The sequence below is a fragment of the Eschrichtius robustus genome, chromosome 11 (genome assembly GCF_028021215.1).
Source record: "Eschrichtius robustus isolate mEscRob2 chromosome 11, mEscRob2.pri, whole genome shotgun sequence".
Classification (NCBI taxonomy): Eukaryota; Metazoa; Chordata; class Mammalia; order Artiodactyla; family Eschrichtiidae; genus Eschrichtius; species Eschrichtius robustus.
The window spans coordinates 33,518,482-33,540,628 of NC_090834.1; the positions used below are offsets into that span (position 1 = coordinate 33,518,482).

At 32.9% G+C, this 22,147-nt stretch overlaps 1 protein-coding gene across 4 annotated transcripts in view; it reads right to left on the minus strand.

Moving 5' to 3' along the window:
- The window catches only part of DYNC2H1 (dynein cytoplasmic 2 heavy chain 1), a 358,559-nt gene that overhangs the window by 241,139 nt on the left and 95,273 nt on the right, over positions 1–22,147 (minus strand). For all 4 annotated transcript variants that reach the window (XM_068554132.1, XM_068554131.1, XM_068554130.1 and 1 more), the window contains exons 48-58: positions 21,599–21,729; positions 20,099–20,347; positions 19,536–19,644; positions 16,484–16,597; positions 15,308–15,450; positions 10,960–11,044; positions 8,763–8,917; positions 7,090–7,227; positions 2,587–2,700; positions 1,823–1,983; positions 746–869 (exon numbers count right to left, since the gene is read on the minus strand). In XM_068554132.1, coding sequence (XP_068410233.1) covers positions 746–869; positions 1,823–1,983; positions 2,587–2,700; positions 7,090–7,227; positions 8,763–8,917; positions 10,960–11,044; positions 15,308–15,450; positions 16,484–16,597; positions 19,536–19,644; positions 20,099–20,347; positions 21,599–21,729 — 1,523 coding nt within the window. The remainder of the gene's footprint in view (positions 1–745; positions 870–1,822; positions 1,984–2,586; positions 2,701–7,089; positions 7,228–8,762; positions 8,918–10,959; positions 11,045–15,307; positions 15,451–16,483; positions 16,598–19,535; positions 19,645–20,098; positions 20,348–21,598; positions 21,730–22,147) is intronic.

Genomic DNA, 22,147 nt, shown 5'->3' on the forward strand with positions numbered 1-22,147 from the left:
ACCATTTGTTTAATAACTTATCCCAAATACTGAAGTTTTTGGTTTATAGCAAAAATAAAAATAAAGTGAATTGCTATTTTGATTAAGTGAAAAATACATAAACTCTATTTTTTCTTAAGAATTAATCTTTTTGAACCACATACAATCTTTAATATAATGACATTTTATTGACATAAGTAATTATTAGCCACGTTTAAAATGAATACATGTGCCGTCCACAACGATGTTCAAGCATCAATTCTTTCTCTTCAATATACAAGATAGATCTTTATTAGATAAAAGCAATTTTCAAACAATTGCTATCGGTGTCAAAGAAGAAGTACATGACATTTTGAATAAAGGATCTAAAAAAGACCAGAATCATGGAATTTAAACTGTTCGCTGAAATTAGATATAAATATTCCAAGAGAGATATCTGTTATTATATGACAAGTATACTAGAAGAAATAAAAGCATACAGGCAAGTTGGAAGTTATGATTAGCTAGGACCTTACCGTTGCCAGCAGATCATAAGATTCAAAAACCAGTTAAGATAATAAACCTGCCCCCAACCCCCTAGGTTCTACAATAGTTTACCTAATTCTTATGGTAAATGCTTCCCAGCTATAATACTTACAACTTATTATAATAAACTTTTAGTTTTTAGGCAAACTAAACAATCAATAATGATAAATCATCATATTTTGACAAGCAGAATATTATATAGTATGGAAAGGGAATTTATGGTGTAACTGTTAAAAATTACCTTTGGATCAAAAGATCCTTTATTTTTAAAAAGAAGTTCTTCAACACTCTCTCTTATTTCCTTCGGAATATTTCGTGCATCAAAGGTTGCTATGTCTTCTCTCACACCTCTCTTTGCAAGGAAACTGAAATTAAAGCATAGTACTTCAAATAAGGCTAAATAAAGTTTGCTATTTTTAACAAAAACATCAATTTAACAAAGTGGTGTATACAATACTTTTAATCTATTAGTTAACCAAAAAATAGGATACTTTTAAAGTACTTAAGCTTCTAAAGTACCATTCGTCATTTTTTATAGACGAGGATCTCCAGAAAGATGCACAACAGTTTTTTCTAATGTTCTGTGAATACACTGAAGCAATAACATGATGGAATTATAATCTTGAACGCTACCCACATCCCTTTTTGTGAACCCCTGGGTACTAATACATTCTAGGATATGCAAGAAAATATTCTGACTCCTTTATAAGAAAGATTTTAAAGTGCTCCCTCAATCTAAATCTTCTCTCCCATTTCAGATAGAAAAAGAACTCTACTGTCAACCTAAGTCCTAAAATGGAATTGAATAGCAGCACAAACCACAATACCATTGTTATACTGTGAAACCTAAAGCTGCATAATTGCATATTGAGTTAATAATCAGCCTTTTCTCTTCCAGTTTACATCACTCTTATATAATTTATGGGGCTCTCGCCTGCTCTCTGTGTCTCTCTGTCTCTGCCAAGAGTCCAAGATTCTTTTTGAGAATAGTGACTATATTTTCTTCATCAGTAAATCACAGTAAACACAATGCTCTATACTGTGTGAGGACCAAATAAATATTTACGTTTATTAAGATGTTCTTAAAGACTTTAAGGCACTCCTCTTTTCCTTTGACACTTTTAACAATCACTTATAGAGAAAGGAAAATATAGATCTTGATATATGATTACATAGACGATCTTGAAATATCAGGGGAAAGTGTGTAGCCAGGTACTTAGATGAAATTCAGTTTGAGAAGCAATATAAGAAATATTTAAAAATATGAAAGAATGTATAATTCATTGGTGAAACATTTTTCACAAATTCAAAAACTTACCTTTTCATGCTCACCCAAGATGTATCAAAGATACCCATTAATCTTAAAACTCCTTCAAGAATGTCCCTGATTACGTCAGGTGGCATACGCAGTGAACGAATTTCTGAAAGAGATTCTGGCTTAATGTTTCCAACTGCTAGTTTAGCTTCATTGACTAGAGGCTAGAACACGAAAAGGGTATTTTTACTTTCAAAAAATATATATGAAAAAACCACTTACTCTTTACAAATAATGTTTTATTGTCATTTTATTAAAAATGACTCTAGTTATTAATATCCATTCTCTTCAAACATCAAAATGCTCTAAAACACACAAAGTACAAAATGTTCAAATTGAGAAAGTAAGAGTTTTTTCTCACCATAACTACAACAGTCTAATTTGGAAAATCTAATTTGTTTTGAGACAATTTGCCATTTTCAAGAGGCTCTTTATATTCTAAGACTTGTTTGCTTATTTAATCAAGTCTCAAGAAAAAAGCCTAAGAGTTTGTCTTAATTTATCTACAAAATATTTTTTCCTCTACAGTCAAAACAACATGGTTCACAGAAAACAAAGATTATTTTTAATAACCATCAGTTAATTTGCTTACTCCTCCTAGCAGATTTTCCTTCCTGCTTCTCTTTTATAAATAGTAGTATTGAGTGAAAGCCACATTGATAAAACTATTAGAAAGTAACTTATGCAAATAATATTTAAACTCCTATGTAAAGTTGGTAATCAAAAATGTAAATGGCTTACACTGTTTCTTTTTTTTTTTAACTTACCTGTACTTCTTTTAATTCATCATCAATTTTGTTTTTCCTTTCTTCAATTTTAATGACTTCTTCTGCTATTCTGTGCTTTAGTCTTTCAAGTTCTGTCTTTTGTTCACTAGCATCCTACAGGAATATTTAAATAGCATTCCAATCAATTTTAATGCACTCAACATTTAAAAGCATGATACCGAAAATGTTATTTTAAAATAGCACTTTCTATTAAATGCTTTTCTAATATTAATTGGCATAAGAGTTTCTAAAATGCCTAGGAAACTGATGATATAATTTACTCTATATTTACTATTAAGAAGTATGCTTTATTTGGTTTAATTTTTTCTGAATAGCAAAGTAATAAATGCTTACTATTTAAAAATCAAACATGTCAGAAGTGCATAATTTAGAAAATGATCATAATAATATACATTTAACACTTGCAACAACCCTGAGATAAATACTATTATGCTTATTTCATAAATAAGAAAACTGAAAATAGAAGTCTTCTATAATTCTAATAGTAGAATGGTAATAATTCTTAGAGAAAAGCTATAGTATATTAGAAGTTTGTTTCTAGACTTTATTTTAGACAAAAATTAATTGAAATCATGACACAATAATATGGCAAATATATGAACAAAAATTAGTAAAGATTCAAAGAACACTAAATGATATATTAACACATGATCTCTTTGCTCATGAATACAAAAATCAAGGGTCTCACATATATAAAAATGCATGAACATTATGAATGTTTGTGTTTGATTTATTTATTTATTATACTATAAAAAAAACCAAGGGAAAAAATTTGCCAAGAAACCTTCCAAAAATCCTAACAACAGTGATTCTCAACCATATTATAATCATTCAAGGAGTTTAAAAACTAATGCTTGGCGTCCTCTCTAGACTTATTGTGGTAATCATACCATATTATATACATATACAGAATCATTATGTTGTACACCTGAAACTAATATAGTGCTATGAGTCAATTATATCTCAATTAAATCAAAAAAAAGGAGAGACCAGAGAGTTTTTCTCTCTCTCTCTCTCCCTGCCTGAACTGGAAGAAATAAATTTCTGTTGTTTAAGCCAACAACAACAATACTAATGCCTTGTGTCCTATTGCCAAATATATTGATCCTTCAGGTACCTGACACGTGAGCGCAATCGAAATCTTCTACGTTCCACAAGCGTTTCTACCTGTGTATCTCTGCTACCGCTCCTCAACGGGGAAAGTTCTTTTCTCCATCCCCACAATATCAAAATCACCCTTACAGGCCCAACTCACGTGCTTCGTGTTTTATTAACCTACTTTTCCAATTGTAAATTATATCTATTCTGAGTACCTACAGCATTTAGTGTGTTCTTTCCTTGTGTCACAAACCTAGAGTTGTTAGCTTTAAAAGTTGTACGGTTTGGTATTTAAGCTGTCTCTCCCTACCATACTTACGTATAAAATAACAAACAGAAATGTCTCCAATTTATAATTGAGCAAAATTATTAACTTATAATACAAGATGCAGAGTTATTCTTCTGGGTCTCTACTAAGTAATACAATTAGCTACAGTCTTAGAAATACCTCTTCCGAGAACAGTCCAGAGAAAAGAATAGCATAGTACTCAATGTATCTTAATAATGTTCACTAGTTTGAAGGTACATAGGCACACGGAGTGCTGAATATTTTCCTTTTGTAAATATATAGTTATCAATGATATTATTCTTTATGAAGCTTTTACTTTTTTCAAATTACTCTTTAAAGGTAAGAAATTTAAAGGTGTTCCAATCGCAGCAACAGAAGCTAGGAGAATATGGAATGATGCCTTCAATTTCCTGAAGGGAAAAAAAAGTATTTGGTAGACATTCTTAACAGTAAAAATGACTAGCTGCTTCAGATAAATATTTATATTACTTTGGTTCTAAAATTCCTTGATAAAAAATTATGCTAAAGTTGTACAGTATGAAAATTAAATTTATTCTCTGATCTATTACTTCCAGGTCAGGCAGTCCATAAATTTATCTTGTAAACACTGAATGTGTATATAATCATCAATTATCTGCAAATGTTATTGCTTTGAAGATTTTCCATCTGCCAAGGAACTTATTTTGACATGCCAGGTGAAATCTTTTGCTTATGCCATTCAGATCAGTCCAGATAACCCTCTTGCGAAGTTCACAATAAACAAACCTCCCTTCCACGCTCAGATTTTCAATGAAGATGACCAAACATGAAAAGAAAGCTTTTTTTGTGAATAACTAAGAATTAATCTTTAACTGAGAATAAAGCAATCATGTAAGAAAAATAATAATAAAACATATTCAGAAAAAAAAAAACATATTCAGGAAAAAGAAAACTTCATAAAATATCCTCTGAGAGCTAGTTGGAGATACTGCAACAATGAAACAACAACAAAAAAGGACACTACTGCCAAAAGGAAACCTCTAGAGACTTTTTTTAAATCTCCTGAGAAATAATTTAACAGAAATGAAAAACTCAATAGGAGGGTTAAAAAATAAAGTTGAAGAAATTTTGAAGAAAGTAGAGCACATAGAGAAGAAAAAAAGGGAGAAGATATAAGAAAATTAGAGAACCAGACCAGTAAGCCCAAAGCCCAAATAATAATAAGAATTCTAAAAAGCAAGAACAGAGAAATAAAGGAAAAGGAATTATCAATAGAATAAATTAAGGAAATTTCCCAGAACTGAAGGAGATAAATTTTCAGGTAGAAAGAACCCACACTGGACACAGTGGATGAAAATAAACCTAAACCAAAGCAAATCACTGCATCTTTCAGAAAAATGGAAACAAAGATCTAAAAGATTCCAAGAGAGAAAAGAAAAAGTCACCCCAAAACAGATCAGGAATTAAAATAGCTTTGAGTGTTTCAATCACAACAATGGAATCTAGGAGAAAATGGAACAACGCCTTCAAAATCCAGAATACTATTCCCAGCACACAACCAACCAACCAACCAAAGACAAAGAAGAATGTTCAATATATGTGAGATCTCAAAATTTATTGCCCATGTATCCTTTCTCACAAAGCTTTTGGGGATAGGCTCCACAGAAACGACGGAGTAAACCAAGATGATGAAGAATGATCTCAGGACAGCAGCTGTGACCAGGCAAAGAATGAAACAAGCCAGAAGGCTCTAGGAGAGAATGCTGCAGGTGGCTGATGGAAATTATAAAATAGCTGAGGCTTTGTGAAGTCTTCACAGAATATTTAGAACACATTTTTAAATATGCAGTTTATGGAGTCATACCACTCCCCTTCCCAGCTATCAGAAGTCTGGAAAAAAGGTTAATCTTCTGAGAAATTAAGTCAAAGAAGCTCTGGATTTGTAATTACCAGGCTAAGCACTACAAAGCTAAGGGCTAGAATGAGGTCTCATACTAAAAAATAAGGGGATTACATTTCCTTGCTGATTAATGATGTTGAGCATCTTTTCATATATTTACTGGCCTCTTTGTAAGTCTTTTTTCACGAAGGGCAGGTTCAAATCTTTTGCCTATTTTTAAATTGAATTGTTAGTTTTATTAGTATTGAGTTGTAATCATTTCTATACATGTTGGATACAAGTCTTTTATCAAATACACGTTTGTAAATATTTTCTCCCATTCTGTGACAATCAGGGAGGTAAAACTAACAGAATTTAGTGATTCATTAGAGTCATGAATTGAGGGAACAGAAGTCTAACATAATTTATAAATTCTGTCTTGAATAATTAGCTATAGTGTAGTGTCATAAACTGAGGAAAGGAATACAGAAAAGGAAATTATGAGTTCAGTTTTTAACCTGTTTTGAATTGTGAGACTTTCAAGAAGACATGTCTAACAGATTATTGGCTATTTGAGTCTGAAGTTCAGAGGAAGGATAGGGCTGAAGGACAAAAAAGATGGATTTGGTGGTAGTCAGTATGTAATCAGTACTAAAAAGCAAGGTAATGGACAGGAGCATACTGAGAGGGTGTGCAAATGTAAAAGAATACCCAAGCAAGAAAGAACAGAGAGAAATCTCCCTTGAGAGGGTTCAACAAAAGAAAGGCAATGTAAAAAGAGGATATAAACAAAATATTAAAAATATCATTGAAGTATAAATAGAATGAATAAAGATTTATTTTGTAAATCTTGAGAATATTAAAAACAGGGAAAACCCTTGAAGCCTGAAGGAGATAGTAAGAAAAATAAAAGGAAATATTAACTAACAGAGGGTAAACAAAATCAGTTACAGACAAATCTATACCAATTAAAATGGTTATATTTTTATATTATAGGGTTTAGATAAATTAGTGTATGAACAATTGAGGATAATATAGTTTTGATTTCAAACAATATGGGAAAATAACACACTCTTCCACAAAAGTTCAAGTACACAACACTATCAGTCTACTCAGCACAGACAAGCAATATTTTTTAAATCCACATAAGTAAAAATGTTATTTTTCACACTGATTGACAATCAGGCATAAATGACCTTTCTATTGTTTGCATCGCTGAGCTTACTCTAAACATTACCTGCATTGATACTGTGATCTCTTGAAGAGCAGAATCTGCTTCATCTTGCTTAGTTTTAAGTAATACACTTTGTTCTCCGGCTTTTCTGTTCAGTTCATCCACAAGAGCTTTAGCTTCATTTAGTTTAGATACACCAGCCTACATTAATAAAATATTGATTGACAATATTAAAAGAAAAGGTATTTTATATACATACAGTAAACAAAGTCTGTAAGAAAGAATCAAGCATAAATGTAAATGTGTACATATACCACATTTGCAAGTGGACTTAGGTATTTTCGTCTTGCTGATTATAATGATTTATTCAACTGTGTACCCATTAAGATGTAGTAAAAGACTCCACAGAGGCTTTAGAGAAAGATAGATTTTGAAGCATCACAGTAAAGCTGAACAGATCAACATATATTAGATATTACATAGCTTAAATAGTAGGGTTTTTACTCACTGCATTAGACAGGAAGGAAAATAGAAAAGAAAAAAAGCCTCTGTAAACCTTTCCCATTTTTCAGTCTCACTGGCTGCGCAGAAGGACTCAGGGGCCACTCTTTTTATATTGGACGTGACTTGGTTTTGTCTGTCCACTACCCAACTATTTTATAAGAGACTGCCTTACAAATGGTTCTGGTAAGCAATCACTCAAAATGCTTCAGCTATTCTTTGGGTGGTTGTTTGACCCTGGCCTGGCCATTATAACACCCCATTCCACAGCCCATGGATAATCCAAGGAATAAACATGAAAAATATTCCCTCTCTTCTTTAATATGACTGGGTTTTTGTCACATAACAAATCAGAAGATATGGAAAGATAGTAATGGCAAAAAAAGGAATGTAAATAGTATTTACTGAGCACCCAGCACAGAGGACAGGCATCATGCTGGTTCTTTACATTTGCATTTTATCTAATGTACTCAACACATTCACCCAATTAAGCTGCAACTCAGTGAGTTTAAGTGATTTACCTGAAACACCATAGAGAACTAAATCAGGAAATTAACCCTCCAAAGCATGTAGAGTGGCTTGATATAAATGAAAGTGAATCATTAGAAAGAAAAATAAAGATAACTCTGCCAATTAATGTTCCTAGTTTATGACCCTCACAAAGAGAAGCAAGAACTTGGCAGAGGAAATGCTCTCTGACAGAATCTGAAGCTGACATTCTAATACCATGCTTAAGTTTAAGCTCTGCAGTTAGAGAAATACAAAAAGAAAACTGTTCAGAACGTACCAAGTCAAGTGACATGGATAAGAATATATTTATAAAATATAATTTTAAGAATATATTTATAAAATATAATTTATAAAATATAATTATAAATATAATTTAAAGTTTATTATAAAGCATAATATTGGATATTATGTTTTAATTAATAATAGGCATTTCTGATTTCTAAAATGCATTCATATGAAAAAGACATTTAAAGACAGCACCATAAGCTATCAAAAACATATAAATACCATGCAGTGAAGAAATAATTATTCAACCAAAAAAAAAAATTACAAAACCATTACTATAATCTAGTGGGCAATAAAGATAGGTAAGTGAGACAGTTTTCCAAGACATTTAATACAGTACAATATTTATTTATATTAAATATGGCAACATGGCATTGTGATTTACATAATACTTGTCCCCTATCTATAGATAAAATAATTTAAGATTACCAATATTGTACCTGCAAATGACTTTGTCTTTTTAATAATTCCTTTCTCTTGCTGCTACTAATGGCAGAATACACATGTAAAAAGGTCATATATCGGCTTGGTGTAGCACCATATGCTTTACAAGACTCGTGGATTAATAAAAATGATTTTAGAAAATCAGGATCAACTAGAAAGAGAAAAAAACAAAAATGACTTAATATAAGTATGATCCACTAAGAATTAGAGAAAATGAACTTAACTATATTTATTCTTACCAGATACTTCTACTCAATGAAATTATAAATATGAGATAACACCTTTGCCTTAAAGGTGCACAGGCATTCCTAGGTATCCATTCACAACTTCCATTTTACTTATTAATTTTGCATTATTTAATTTCAGTGGTCTCTATCCTTCTACTGTTACATATTTCCCCTGAAAATTTTTATTACTGCAAGAAAGATAAATCTATAGCTTGTCATAACATATAAATTAACTGGAACTACGTAACATGTAATCCAAAAGTAAGCTCACTAAAAGCTACTTGAATGGAAAAGAGATACCAAACCAAGTAACACCTATCCACTCATATTTACACAGGGAGAAACAGGACTTCAAAAGCCAAAAAAATTAAGAACAAGCTCCCATTAGATCCAATATACACGTGACCAAACATACCATCTCCCTCTCGTTGTCTCAAGCTATTTCCCTCTGTATTCCCTACCTCAGTGAATAAAATCAACTTCTAATGAATTTTCCAAGCAGAACCCTGAGAAATATTCTTGCATCCTTCTTCCTTGCATGCAACAGCCATTACATAACCAAGTCCTCTTTAGATTACCTCCTAATATCTCCCCAAGTCTATTCCTTCCTCTTAGATTAGAAGGCAATAGCTTTCTATACTGGTCTACAGTACCTCTGGTTTCTCTGTACACCAATCTATTTTTCATAACTGAAGAAAGGGGAGACGCAGAGACTTCTGTTTCTAAAACAAGCCTCTGGTTACATCTCTATCAAAAAGCTCTCAATTATTCCAAATCACCCACAAGTCAGAATCCAAATTCCTTCCTTAGCATGACATGGAAGGCTCTTCCTTACCCAACCCTGCCTACCTTCTTCTCTTCATCTAGTACTCTGCTATTTATTATATCCTATGTCTTAGCCCTTCAGGGTATTTATAGTTCCATAAAAATGCCTATTTTATTTCTTCAAGCCTTTTCCATGCTAGTCACTCTAACCAGAATGACCTTCCCCAAACTGCCTGTCTGGGCAATGTGCATTTCCTATAGTATCTGCTAGGTAGAGGCTTTACTTTCCAATGTACTTCATATAAACTTCTACCGTCACTTATCCTGCTATAGCAAAATTTTATGTTTATATATAACATAATTCTTGCTATCACTAGATTATCCTGTCATCTCCAGTATCCAGTCCAGCACCTAATGTAAAACAAGTTCAATAAATATTTAATAGTTAGATGGTTAGATTAAATAAATGAATAAATATGTTACGGTATAAAAGAAAAAGACCACATTCAAAGTTAATGTAGAAATGGAGAAAATAATGAGAGCATTATAGTTAAGAAAATATTATGTCCATACTCAAAGAATCATAACACAGTTTTGCATATGAATTGAGTGCTTTGACATATCTAAGTGATAAGCTAATATGAAAAGTTTAGGCTATTAGCCCAAAACCCTATATAAGTAAGTCCTTTAGATCATTTGGGTCAAAAATGTAAATTTCTAATGTCTTAATTTTAAACAATAGATATTCTGTTAGGTCCTATATGAAATGACATAAACATTAGTTTTAAAAAAAGAGGGTTTTCACATGCCACAACTACTGAAGCCCACACGTCTAGAGCCCATGCTCTGCAACAGTAGAACCCACCACAATGAGAAGCCCGCACACCACAAAGAAGAGAGTAGACCCCCACTCGCTGCAACTAGAGAAAGCCTGAGCGCAGCAACAAAGACCCAACACAGCCAAAAATAAATAAATAAATAAAATTTTAAAAAGTAAAAATAATAAATAAATAAAGTCAAAAAAAAAAAAAAAAAAAGAGGGCTTTAAAGTTTAGATTGCATCAAAAGAAATCTAACTTAGTTAGTTTAGCATTATTCCAATTCATAATCATCATGAATCTTTAATGGATCTATAACATTAGAAATCAGGAATTATTTCATCAATAAAAATCACATAAAATCAATTTCATCAAAATACTACCTGAATTTTTTTTCTTTTCTTCTTTTCTTTTTTTATCGCTATATTTTTCTTCACCACCTGTTTCACTGAATAACATTTCAGGTATCTAAAATAGGAAGAGCATTTCTTTAAACCTCAATTTAGTATGAAAAAAGTTTAAGTAAATCCAATGTCAGAGGTTAAAAAACCTTTAACACACACACACACACACACACCAAAAAAAAAAAACAGTCTCAGTTGAACTTTTCTTCTAGGATTCTTTAGAGGACATTATTTCCTAGTCAAGATTTTGACACATATCAACCATTAATTTATTGCAAATTAATAGCACATAGGAAAAGCTTCAACATCTTCACTTGAAAAATGATTAGACTTTTTGAAATGAAGAAAATTACATTTTTGATTGAATTAGAAAATAATCACATATGCCATTTAAAATCACAAAATAATAAAATAAATGTTTTACTTGGCATCAAACTAATAAAATGTCTTCATGGCTTAAAGGAATAGGAAGGAAGCTTAGCTTTCTTAAATAAGAAATAACTAAAAGTAAACAAAAATAATTTCATAATTGATAATTAACATAACTGCCATCAACATAATTGATAATTCTAAAAACTATCTATTGTCTATAGCTAGGTTTTTGCCACTATCACAAATAAGAAAATAAAGTTTCATGAACAGATATCATCATTATTAAAGAAAATATTATAATCTTATAAGAAGAATACTATTTTAAAATATACAAAAAAAGTTTTTAAACTCTATTTCTGGAAAAAAGAAAATAAATAAGCAGAACTCTGAAATTTTAAAATTAAGCCAAAACCTTCAACTTCTTTCACCTGATACAGTTAACATTCCTAACAAGAGGAAGTACAAGTAATCTAGGTAATTAGGTCAAAAAATCATTTTCTGAATTTCTCAGACTGCATAAACCATTAAGCCAAAAGATTCCTTAACTAATGGAGAGTTTGAAAGTGCCATGGTTCTTGAGCCAAAGAATTTTTTTTTTTTTCAAATACTTTCACTGATTTCTGAAAAAACACTTAGCAACTGTGAGAATATTTTAAATATACACTTTTAAATCAATGGAAATTTGTTTCTTTGGAAACTTACTTTCTTTAAAAGTAAGTTTATCCCTTATGTTAGCGGGATTGTGGTAATCATTTCACAACATATAAATATACAAAACAACATGTTGTATACCTTAAATATATACAATTTTATGTGTCAATTATACCTCAGTAAAGCTGGGAGGGGTGGGAAACATTCTGTCCCTAAACAATATTCTACATTAGCAAAGTTTTCCTGCCTGGATTTACCCACATTCCCCTTTGCCACCACTCTCCCTCCTTGGGGATAAAAATGGCACTTTCTAAAAAGAATTGAATAAGTATATTAACCCTATTAATTCCTATTAATACCCTGACCTCTCGATTCCTTGAATTCTTCTCTTTCTGTTTTCTATCACCTTTTTCCTGGCCACTCACTCCCACTTCAAAGGGTCACATCCTGATACCTTGTCATTAACAGTAACTGCAATCATTTCATAATCTCACTTTCAAACATCCCACTCTTCTACCACTACACTCCTGTCTTCCCAGCTCATTCCCTTTGCAATGTCAATCATCCTCAGACTCCACCAAGACCTACAATCTACTAATTTAACAACCTTTATACTGTCATTCACCATCTTCCTACCATAATTTCTCAGCTCCCTTGGCCTTCGCTCGCTTTGTCATACTCGAGTAGCAAAGCAAAGCCCCAATCCTGGTTAAATGCAAGTCACCACCTATTGAAGGTCTGCACCTATGAGTGCACATGTAACTGGAGAAAAAACACACAACTATGCTGATTGGCCTCACTGAACTTTATAATCACTAACCTCACATGAACACTTAATGCCACCTAGCTATTATACTCCATTCTCCTAAACCTCTTTCACTCTTTCCCTCTTCCAAACTACTATTCTGCATATGCTCTAATATCTCTTCAAGACTCCAAAATCTGTTCCCTCAACTTTTCTCTCAACTGATAATCTTACCTCCTATTTCACTGGGAAAATAGAAACATCCAGAAGTGTCCAAAACTTCCCATACCACACTTGCCCACCTACTTGGAACTGTGCCCCTGTACTCTGCTTCCCATCCTGTTATTATGGATAATGCTTCCATTCTCCAAGCAAAGGCCTATCCTTAATCGTTTCATTTGTGCAATAGACCCATATGCTGTCTACTACCCAAGGATGTTGCTCTAGCAATTTTCCCGTCTTTCATGTAACATACATGTTTTGCTTCTTTTTGCATTCCCAAAAGTGTATGAAAATGTTACAGCTTGCCTCATCTTAAAATTTTTTTAAAAAAGAAAGAAAACATTTTACCCCCACTTCCTCCAGTTACTGACCCATTTTTATCTTCTACTTTATAACAAAATTCCTCAAAAGAGGTGACCATATTCACTCTCCACTCTTCTCATTCTTTCTGAAACACATTTCAATATGTTTTCTTTCCACTACTAACTGAAACTGCTTTATCAAAGTCACTAATGAACGCCATGCTGTTAAATGCAATGATCAGTTCCCAGGCCTTGTCTACCTTCCTGTGTCACCATTCATCCTTCCTCACTCCTTTGAAATGCTGTCTTCACTTGGCTTCTAGGCTTCACTTGTCTACACGCGCTCCTGCTTTCCTATTTCCCTAGCAGTCCCTTCTCAGTATCCTTTGCTGGTTCCTGTTCTTCATCTCAACCTCTTAATGTTGAAGTGCCCCAGAGTTCAGCCTTTGCATCTCTCCTCTCTTTGCCAACATTCACTTCCTTAGTGATATTTTTTCTCACAGCTTTAAATGCCACCTATATTCTGATAATTCCCACAATTTTACCTGTATGCCTGACCTTTTCCCCTGAACTCATATATCCAAATGTCTTCTCAATCTTCCAACTCAGATGTCTAACACCTCATATTTCACACATCTAAAACTGAAAGCCTCATATTCTCCTCCCAAAATGTTCTTCTCAGAGTCTCCCCTCAACTGACAGGTATTCCATCCTTCCAGGTGCTCAAGCCAACAGACTTGGAGGTATCCTTAACTCCTCACTTTCCCTTACACCTTATTACAATGTGTCAACAAATCTTATCGTTTCTACTGCAAAACATACCCAGTATCTACCACTTCTCACCACCTCTACCACTACATCCTGAGAGCAAGCCATCCTTGTCTCTCGCCAGATTACTGCAATAGCTTTATGACTGCTTCCTCTTTGTCTTCTATAGTCTATTTTCAGCTCAGAAGCCAGAGTATTACCATTAAAACATTAGAATAATTTTGCTCAAAAGCCTCCAAGGGATCCCTTACTTGTTTCCAGGAAAGCCAAAATCCTTATAATAGCGTCCAAAGCCCCACCCTACCCTTTCTCTTACTTCACTGACTTCATCTGCAACTACTCTCCCCCTTGATCACTCTGCTACAAATGAACTGGCTTCCTGCTGATCCTCAGAATCACCAGGCATGCTCTCATCTCAGGTTCTTCACCTAGAAAGCTTTCCCCCCAAGTATCCCCCAAAAGAATGTAAATTCCATGAGGGCAGGGACTTTTGTCTCTCTTTTCTCTGCTATACTCCCAATATATAGAATAGTGGCATGTATTAGGCACCCAATAATTACTACTTCTTAATGAATACCTCTTGTTCATTGGCCTCCACAGACTAGAATAACTTTCCTCTCCTTTATCTACTTACTGAAATCTAACTAAAATATCATCTCAACTCTAAAACCTTGTCTATTATCTCAAATTACACTCCTTCCTCTGAATCATGACAGGCATTAGTCTGCACTTCTACTATACAAAAAGAAAGAAATGAATGATTGGGAATATGAGTATCATTCAAAGAGCCAATATTGAAAATTATTATTCATTCAAATGAAGCAATATAAAAGGCTTCCAGCTGAGATGGTGCTACAAGTTCACACTTTAAACTCATCCCCCTCTGAACACATATCATAGCAATGACAGATTTTTAAAAAAGCATCTAAATTTTAATTTAAACAACAGCTAATATTATTGCTGTGATATTTTTATCATAAGCTAGCCTATAATAGGCTAAGTAATGAAATGCATAAAATTTTTAAAGTACAATAATATCTCTGTGGTCCTTAATTAAGAACATAATCTTCCATCTAAAATTCTATACTCAACTAAACTATCAAACACAAGAGTATGAAGACAAGAGTTATTTTCAAACTTATGAGAGATGTTCAGTGCCACAATTAAGGTAATATTATAATAAACACCAAAGGGAAGTTGTGACAATCAATAACTTTAAAAAAAAATGTGCTTACTTTTTACTTCCATATTTAAACATTAAACTTACTTTCTTCATACTGCTATCTGACCAACCCTCCATCCACAACACCTGGCACTTCTTATGCAAAGCAGGATTACTCTCACAGTTTATTATGAAGTTTAAATTTGCAGAATCCATTATCAAGACAATATGCAAGTTTTGTTGAATTCCTAAAAAAATAAGAAAATTATACTCTTGGAATATTGCAATAATAATAATTGAAGAAACCTATATATGGTCTGGTTTTATGAAATTAAAATTTTCTGAAATGGGATGGTAGGAGCTGTTTATAAAAAGAACAAGCTATGAAACAGTATTACAGTATAATTTTTATTTTGGTTAAAAAATACGTGTGTGTGTGTGTGTGTGTGTGTGTGTGTGTGTGTGTGTGTGTGTGTGTGTGTATGCTAGGATAAAAGATCCAGAAAGGTATGATATTGCTGTTACTTTTCAAATGTGATACTGGATTCTATTTTGTAATTTTTCTTTCAAGGATTTTTGTTTCAATATTCACAAGCAAAACTGATCTCTGGTTTTCTTTTAGGAGAAATACCTTTTCCTTGTTTCAATGTCAATATCATCTTCCCTTTGTAAAAATGATTGTGGACACTTTCCTTTATTTTCTATGTTCTGAAACAGTTTAAAATAGCATTGAGATGATCTGTTTCTTAAAGGTGTAGTAGAATTTCCCTGTAAACTTGAAGTGGACAGAAGGAAGGGTAGCTCTTTAACAACTTTCTCTATTTCATCAATAATAAATGTTCTTTTAGAAAAATAAAGAAGATCAATGTAATAGTCACGTCTGGGTGCTGCCATCATTGCCTTATTTTTTGTTCATCAATTTTAGATATCTACAGTGCACATGAAACTACTTCTGTAATAATCAAACTTTCTTTAGTTTCAAAAAAACATTATAGAGTCTGGCACAATCTAAATAGTTCAATAATTCTCTAAGACAGGAGGTACTAAAGCACAAATTTCACCATACGAAAACAAAGGAAACAAAGTAAATACTCCAAAGAACATTACCATACTTTCACCCTTCCCTTTCACTAAAATTTTGCTAACTTGTTTTTATTATAGGTTAGCCTTTATGCTACTTATTTGCTACTTATTTGCTAATGAGAAAATAAGGCAAATTAAATGGTATTTATTTCACATGAAACATAGCTTAAATTGATTAATGACTTCTACGGCACTTACTATATGTGAAGTAATTGAAGACTGGTCCAAAAAAACCATCCTGTGAAGCCTGATCTTTAAGAGGCAACAGCAAGGGCTCTAATTCTTCAAGAGCGTAGAGTCCAGGAACTTCACCTACAGAACATTACATTTGAGTTTTACCTGTATTACACTAATTCAAAACACATTTTACACACACAATATTTCTTCTATTTTTGTATCAAATAATCTGATGTCATTCAAGCTTTGTTTTCAAAAATAAACAAACCCTATCACCCTCTATACTATCCACAAATCTACATCTATAGCCTTCATTTGATAAAATTCAAACTCCTAAGCAAACCATTAAAGACAGTTCATAATCTAGCCATCTATCTGTTTTTCCAAGTCCTTCTCTATCCCAACCCCACAAGACCTTGTATTCTAGCCTCAATGAACTTCTTTGTGTTCCAAAAATTTAATGAAATACTCCCTCTTCCTGAAATATTACACCCACAGTCTTCCTCTGCCCCTTATCTTCCCCTAAAATTATTGTTTATCCCTCAAGACACTACTTTGTCAACTGCTATGCCCATGAGCCTTTCCTGAATACCCACATGCTAGGTAAAGGACTCTTTTCTCTTGTGTATAATATCCAAACATCACTGTTTAGCATTTACCACATCATTTAATAATGAATGAATTACTTCCCTTTCCTGCCCAATTAGATTCTGAATTCCCAGAGGGCAAATATTTGATCATGATCAATATTAACCTTAGGGCATTCTTAGCAAAGTATCTAAAACATAAATATTTGTTAAATAAATGAACAAATGAATGATCAAATCAATGAATGAACTTGTACTAGAAATCAGGAGAACTAGTCATGGCCTGCTACTATATAACAGAATGATGAAAGTCAAATCAAAGGTGATTAAGACTATAAGAATTTGATAGAGGGCTTGAAGCTTGTCTTGTTCACCACCATAAATCCAGTTATTTAATAAATATTTGTTAAACCAATATATTTGTAGTTCACAAGAGACTATAAGATTAAATGAAAATTCTTTTGCTGCATTCATGTAGAGCCCAACATAGTCTGAATCCCTACTTTTCTTTAGGCTCATCTCAGAGGTACCAGACTGCTCCCCAACCACCAAGCATGTACATATTCAAACGTATACACACATAAATGTGCTCTATGTCTTCCTCTAAATTTCAGCCATACCAGGATACCCTTGATTTCTTAAATTTGGTAAAGAAATCTAGCTCTATTTACATACTCTATAGGGAATAAGAATTTGAAATACAAAAAAGAGACAAAAAGGCCTATTGAGTACTTTCTCTGAAACTATTTTTCAAATACTTTTTTTTTGCCAGAAACGTTGTCAAAATTTAACTTTACCAAAATTTAACTTTATTTATGATTTTTGCTATTATATCTTGAGAAAAAGACCAATTTATCTAAATAAAAATAATTACTGGGTTAATGCTTATCTGGATGTTTGCTTTCACAAATTAAAACCAAAACAAAAATACAAAAACCCTGTATATATCTGGCCTACAAGTTTATCTCAGCCAAAATGAACAAAGTCTCCATCTGGTAACAGTTTAAGCAATATGCAGGAATGTGCACCTTAAAAATCAGAAGAGATTATTTATGAAAAGGGCTGCAAACACTTCAAGCTTGCTCAAGACATACCACTTTCACTATACCATTTCCCTTCACTTTGACAGAAATTGACCTACCGCTTGTCTAACTAGAGTCTTTCTCATTTGGGCACTAACGTGTAGATACCTCACTTTATAACTAAAATGTTTCCTTCAACCAAAGCTGTTAAATTCTGAAAAAAAAGACTATTTTATCCCAGAGTCTACCTAGCAGGATACAAAACAAGTATTTATTAAAACCTGAGTGGAGCATGAGCATCATGCAAAGTTTGTCCTCGGGTCCCTAGAATGGAACAGTTCATATACTTGAAACTAGCTTTTAACAAGGTTTATTCTGTACTTAAGTACCAGAATACTCTTAGTCCAAGTTTAAAACGAAGCTACCTCCTACTAATTCTACTAACAGTGGTTATGCATTATAAGGAGATTATAATAAACTTCGTAAGTTCTTCAGAAAAGGAAGAATTGCAGGAAATTGCAGGTGTTCTCCTCAGGAAATCACCAAAAAGGTCAGGTGGCTCCAGAGACAAGAGTATAACACAATTCGAGAAATATGAGACCTCATATATCTGAAATATATCTGCTATTATATAACCACATTTAAGGCCATATTATAATTATTCAATAATTCCATTAATGATGGACAGTGAGGTTCTATCAAATTTTTATTACAAATTCTACTACATATTTCCTTACATACTAGTTCTTTTATTTCTATAGGTTAAATTTCTACACATAATATAATTTCTGTATCAAAGGGTGTAACATATTTTTTTAATTAATTAATTTATTTATTTATTTATTTTTAGCTGCGTTGGGTCTTCGTTGCTGCGCGCGGGCTTCCTTTAGTTGCGGCGAGCAGGGGCTATTCTGTGGTGGCTTCTCTTGTTGCGGAACACAGGCTCTAGGTGCGCAGGCTTCAGTAGTTGTGGCTCACAGGCTCTAGAGCACAGGCTCAGTAGTTGGGACGCACGGGCTTACCTGCTCCACAGCATGTGGGATCTTCCTAGACCAGGGCTTGAACCCATGTCCCCTGAATTAGCAGGTGGATTCTTAACTACTGCGCCACCAGGGAAGCCCGGTATAACACATTTTTTAAATAAGTACTGGTTGATAACTTTCCTAAAAGCTTATAACAGATAATGGTCCCACCAAAAGTGTGTAAGAGGGCCAATTTTTCAGTATATTCATCAATGTTCAATATTTAATCATCATTTTTATATAATTCCACAATCTCTTGGTTTCATAAAAACAGGGTTTCTCAGTTCTCCTGCTCTGAGCACGTTTAATGTTTAATCCCATGTCACTTTAGTGAAAGCTATGCCAAGTGTTCTCTGAAACATAATTTTATATAAGATCACTTTACTTGAATAATTTTTACATTATTACTTTTATTTTCTTTAAATAGAACCCATTTACTTGCCTGAAGACAAAAGGCTATTGATCATCTCCAAAAATGTAGGATGTACAAACTGATAATCCTCAAGAAGTAAAACTACTTGTTGTGCTTCAATACCTGCAAGATGTAGCACCTGCACAATAAGAAAATACATTTTGGTACCCATTAAATATTTTTGGCACAGGTAAAAACGTTCATTCTGTATGTAAACTACGTTGTTTTTCTTGACTGATACTTGAGTAATCAAACTTTAGCCATATAGTCTGGAAAGTAAATCCAGTTCATAAACAAATACTACTGGCAGGAAATTTAACTATTTTACATCTAGGACATTAAAAGCTAGAGGATAATTTTTAAATATACCTACGTATGTCCTAAATGCCATCTTTCTGTTTATCTTACCTATCCACGTAACATCCCATAATCTGGGGTGCTGAGAGCTAAAAACATAATTTTGTAACAATCATGGAGAAAACAATCATCAAAATTAAAGACTATGTTGCATATCACAGATTTAAAGGTCTTCAAGGCTTTTAGAATAACTGTGATTTAAAACCAAATAAAACAAAAGACAGTGAGTCACTCACATGTTTGAGATCATTTTTGAACTGCTTCAGTTCATATCCCCTGGAAATCTTTGGTGAAAACAGCACTGCTCCATGCATATGACTGACTAAAGAAGTGATGGTCCGACGACCTACACCACTGCATCCTGCTAACAGAAGTGAACCTCCAGGAAAACTCAGCACTCTGTCTATCCTAGACATGTATTCCAGGACTTCTTGGAAAAGTAAAATATCTAAATTCTGGTTCTCTCGTCCATAATGAACAAGACCCTTCAAAAGATCACAAAGCATATTACATAATTAATATAAGTCCAAATTACATAATAAAATGTTAGTTATCTAGATTAAGAGATTATATTTTTGGTGCCCTCAAGAAAAGGGGTTAAGTAAATACATGTTGTCTCACACTCTTTTATCTATCCAGTAATCCAGCTTTATGGCATTTTCTAAGGAAAAATTTACATGATGTCAAACAAGTTCACAGGTCCACAACAGTCAGTTACTTTTGAACACCATTAATATAACTAGTAAAAAGCAGTGTAAGATATCAGGTTAATTATAAAGACTTCAAAAGCTCTCAAATTTTTACCACTTGTTACACACCAAATCAGTGTGCACAGACTATAAAACAATCCCCAAACTCTCAAAATGTACTGCCTAAAGATATTTTGTGAACTCTTGTTCTTACACACAGCTCAGCAATGAATCAAAAGCCCACAGAGAGGTAGTATGCCCTGCCAGGAGCTATGTGATAGAGTGAAGAACGAGAGAAAGGACAGCTTTCACATACTTAACAACTTTCGCACATTCCCAAACTTTGCAATATGCATTCCAGGCAAACAAATAAATTTACTGGACCATGAAAGACTTTTCTTGATATAAAATCCATACTAACTTCCATTATAAATATTAATTTTTAAAGCCATCATATATAATACTGTTTCTTCTTATTATAATTAATCTCTAAAACAAAACAAACAAACAAACAAAACTCCATAGGACAGTGCTGCTAAAAGTTTCAGTGAACCAGCAGCATCAACATCATTTGGAAGCCTCTCAGAAATTGGGATTTTCTTCTGATTTTTTTCAGATTCAGATTAGTACCAATTGAATTCAGACTTCTCCGGATGGGATCCAGCCATCAATATTTTCTGGTTCTCAAAGTGATTCTAATGCTCACTAAAGTTTGAGACCACTGCTCTAGAATGAGCAGTTAATGTTATATTAACTGTTAATATAATATTAGCAGTTATATTTCCCAATTAATATTAAGCCTTTTTAATAGTTCCAACCTCAGATACCTTTTTCCAGCATGTATTCTAGCAATTTTACACTAATCTGTGTAAGTACATGTGCACCTACTTAGATCTGCCACATTGGGCTAAATTCCAAAAGATACGGACCAGTTTTGCCTATTCTAAGATCTTTCACTTCATGCCCTCAAAAAACTTACAATAAGTATTTTGAAAATGGCTTTAATCATAACCAAATCCCAATTCAAATTCATGATTCATATTATACCTTTTTAATAACATCCTTAAGATCTGCAGAATTTAGTTTTCCAAGTGGTTTTCCGTGTGGAGGCAAAGGTTGTCCTGGGGCTGACCTTATTCCTGAATTATGTCGAGCTCCCCATGTAACATAGAAATTATCTGTAGAAATGAAAGATATTTTTGTTTTATGTGTGTTAATCATAATGGGAGCATCAGTAGATATATTTCATACTAAACCGTTTTTAACTTAATTAGTCCAAATAAGAACATCCCCAGAAAGGCAAAGATTAATTACTTTGAATTGGCAAATAAATAAAACAATCTCAAAATTATTCTTGAAAAAGAACACAGATTTACTAACATCATCAAGAGCCCTAACTTCTAAAATAAAAGAAAAATTAACCAAATTTTAATTAGAAAATAAAAATCCCACAAACTTCCCTTAAATTTATCTATAGCAGTGTTCCTGTTACCATACAAGGAAAATCTGTTCACCATTCTATTGAAGCTTTCGTCTCCTAATTCCTCAGGAAGACTGTTCCATCAGTATCCTCCTTGTCATATGCTGTGCTCAGCA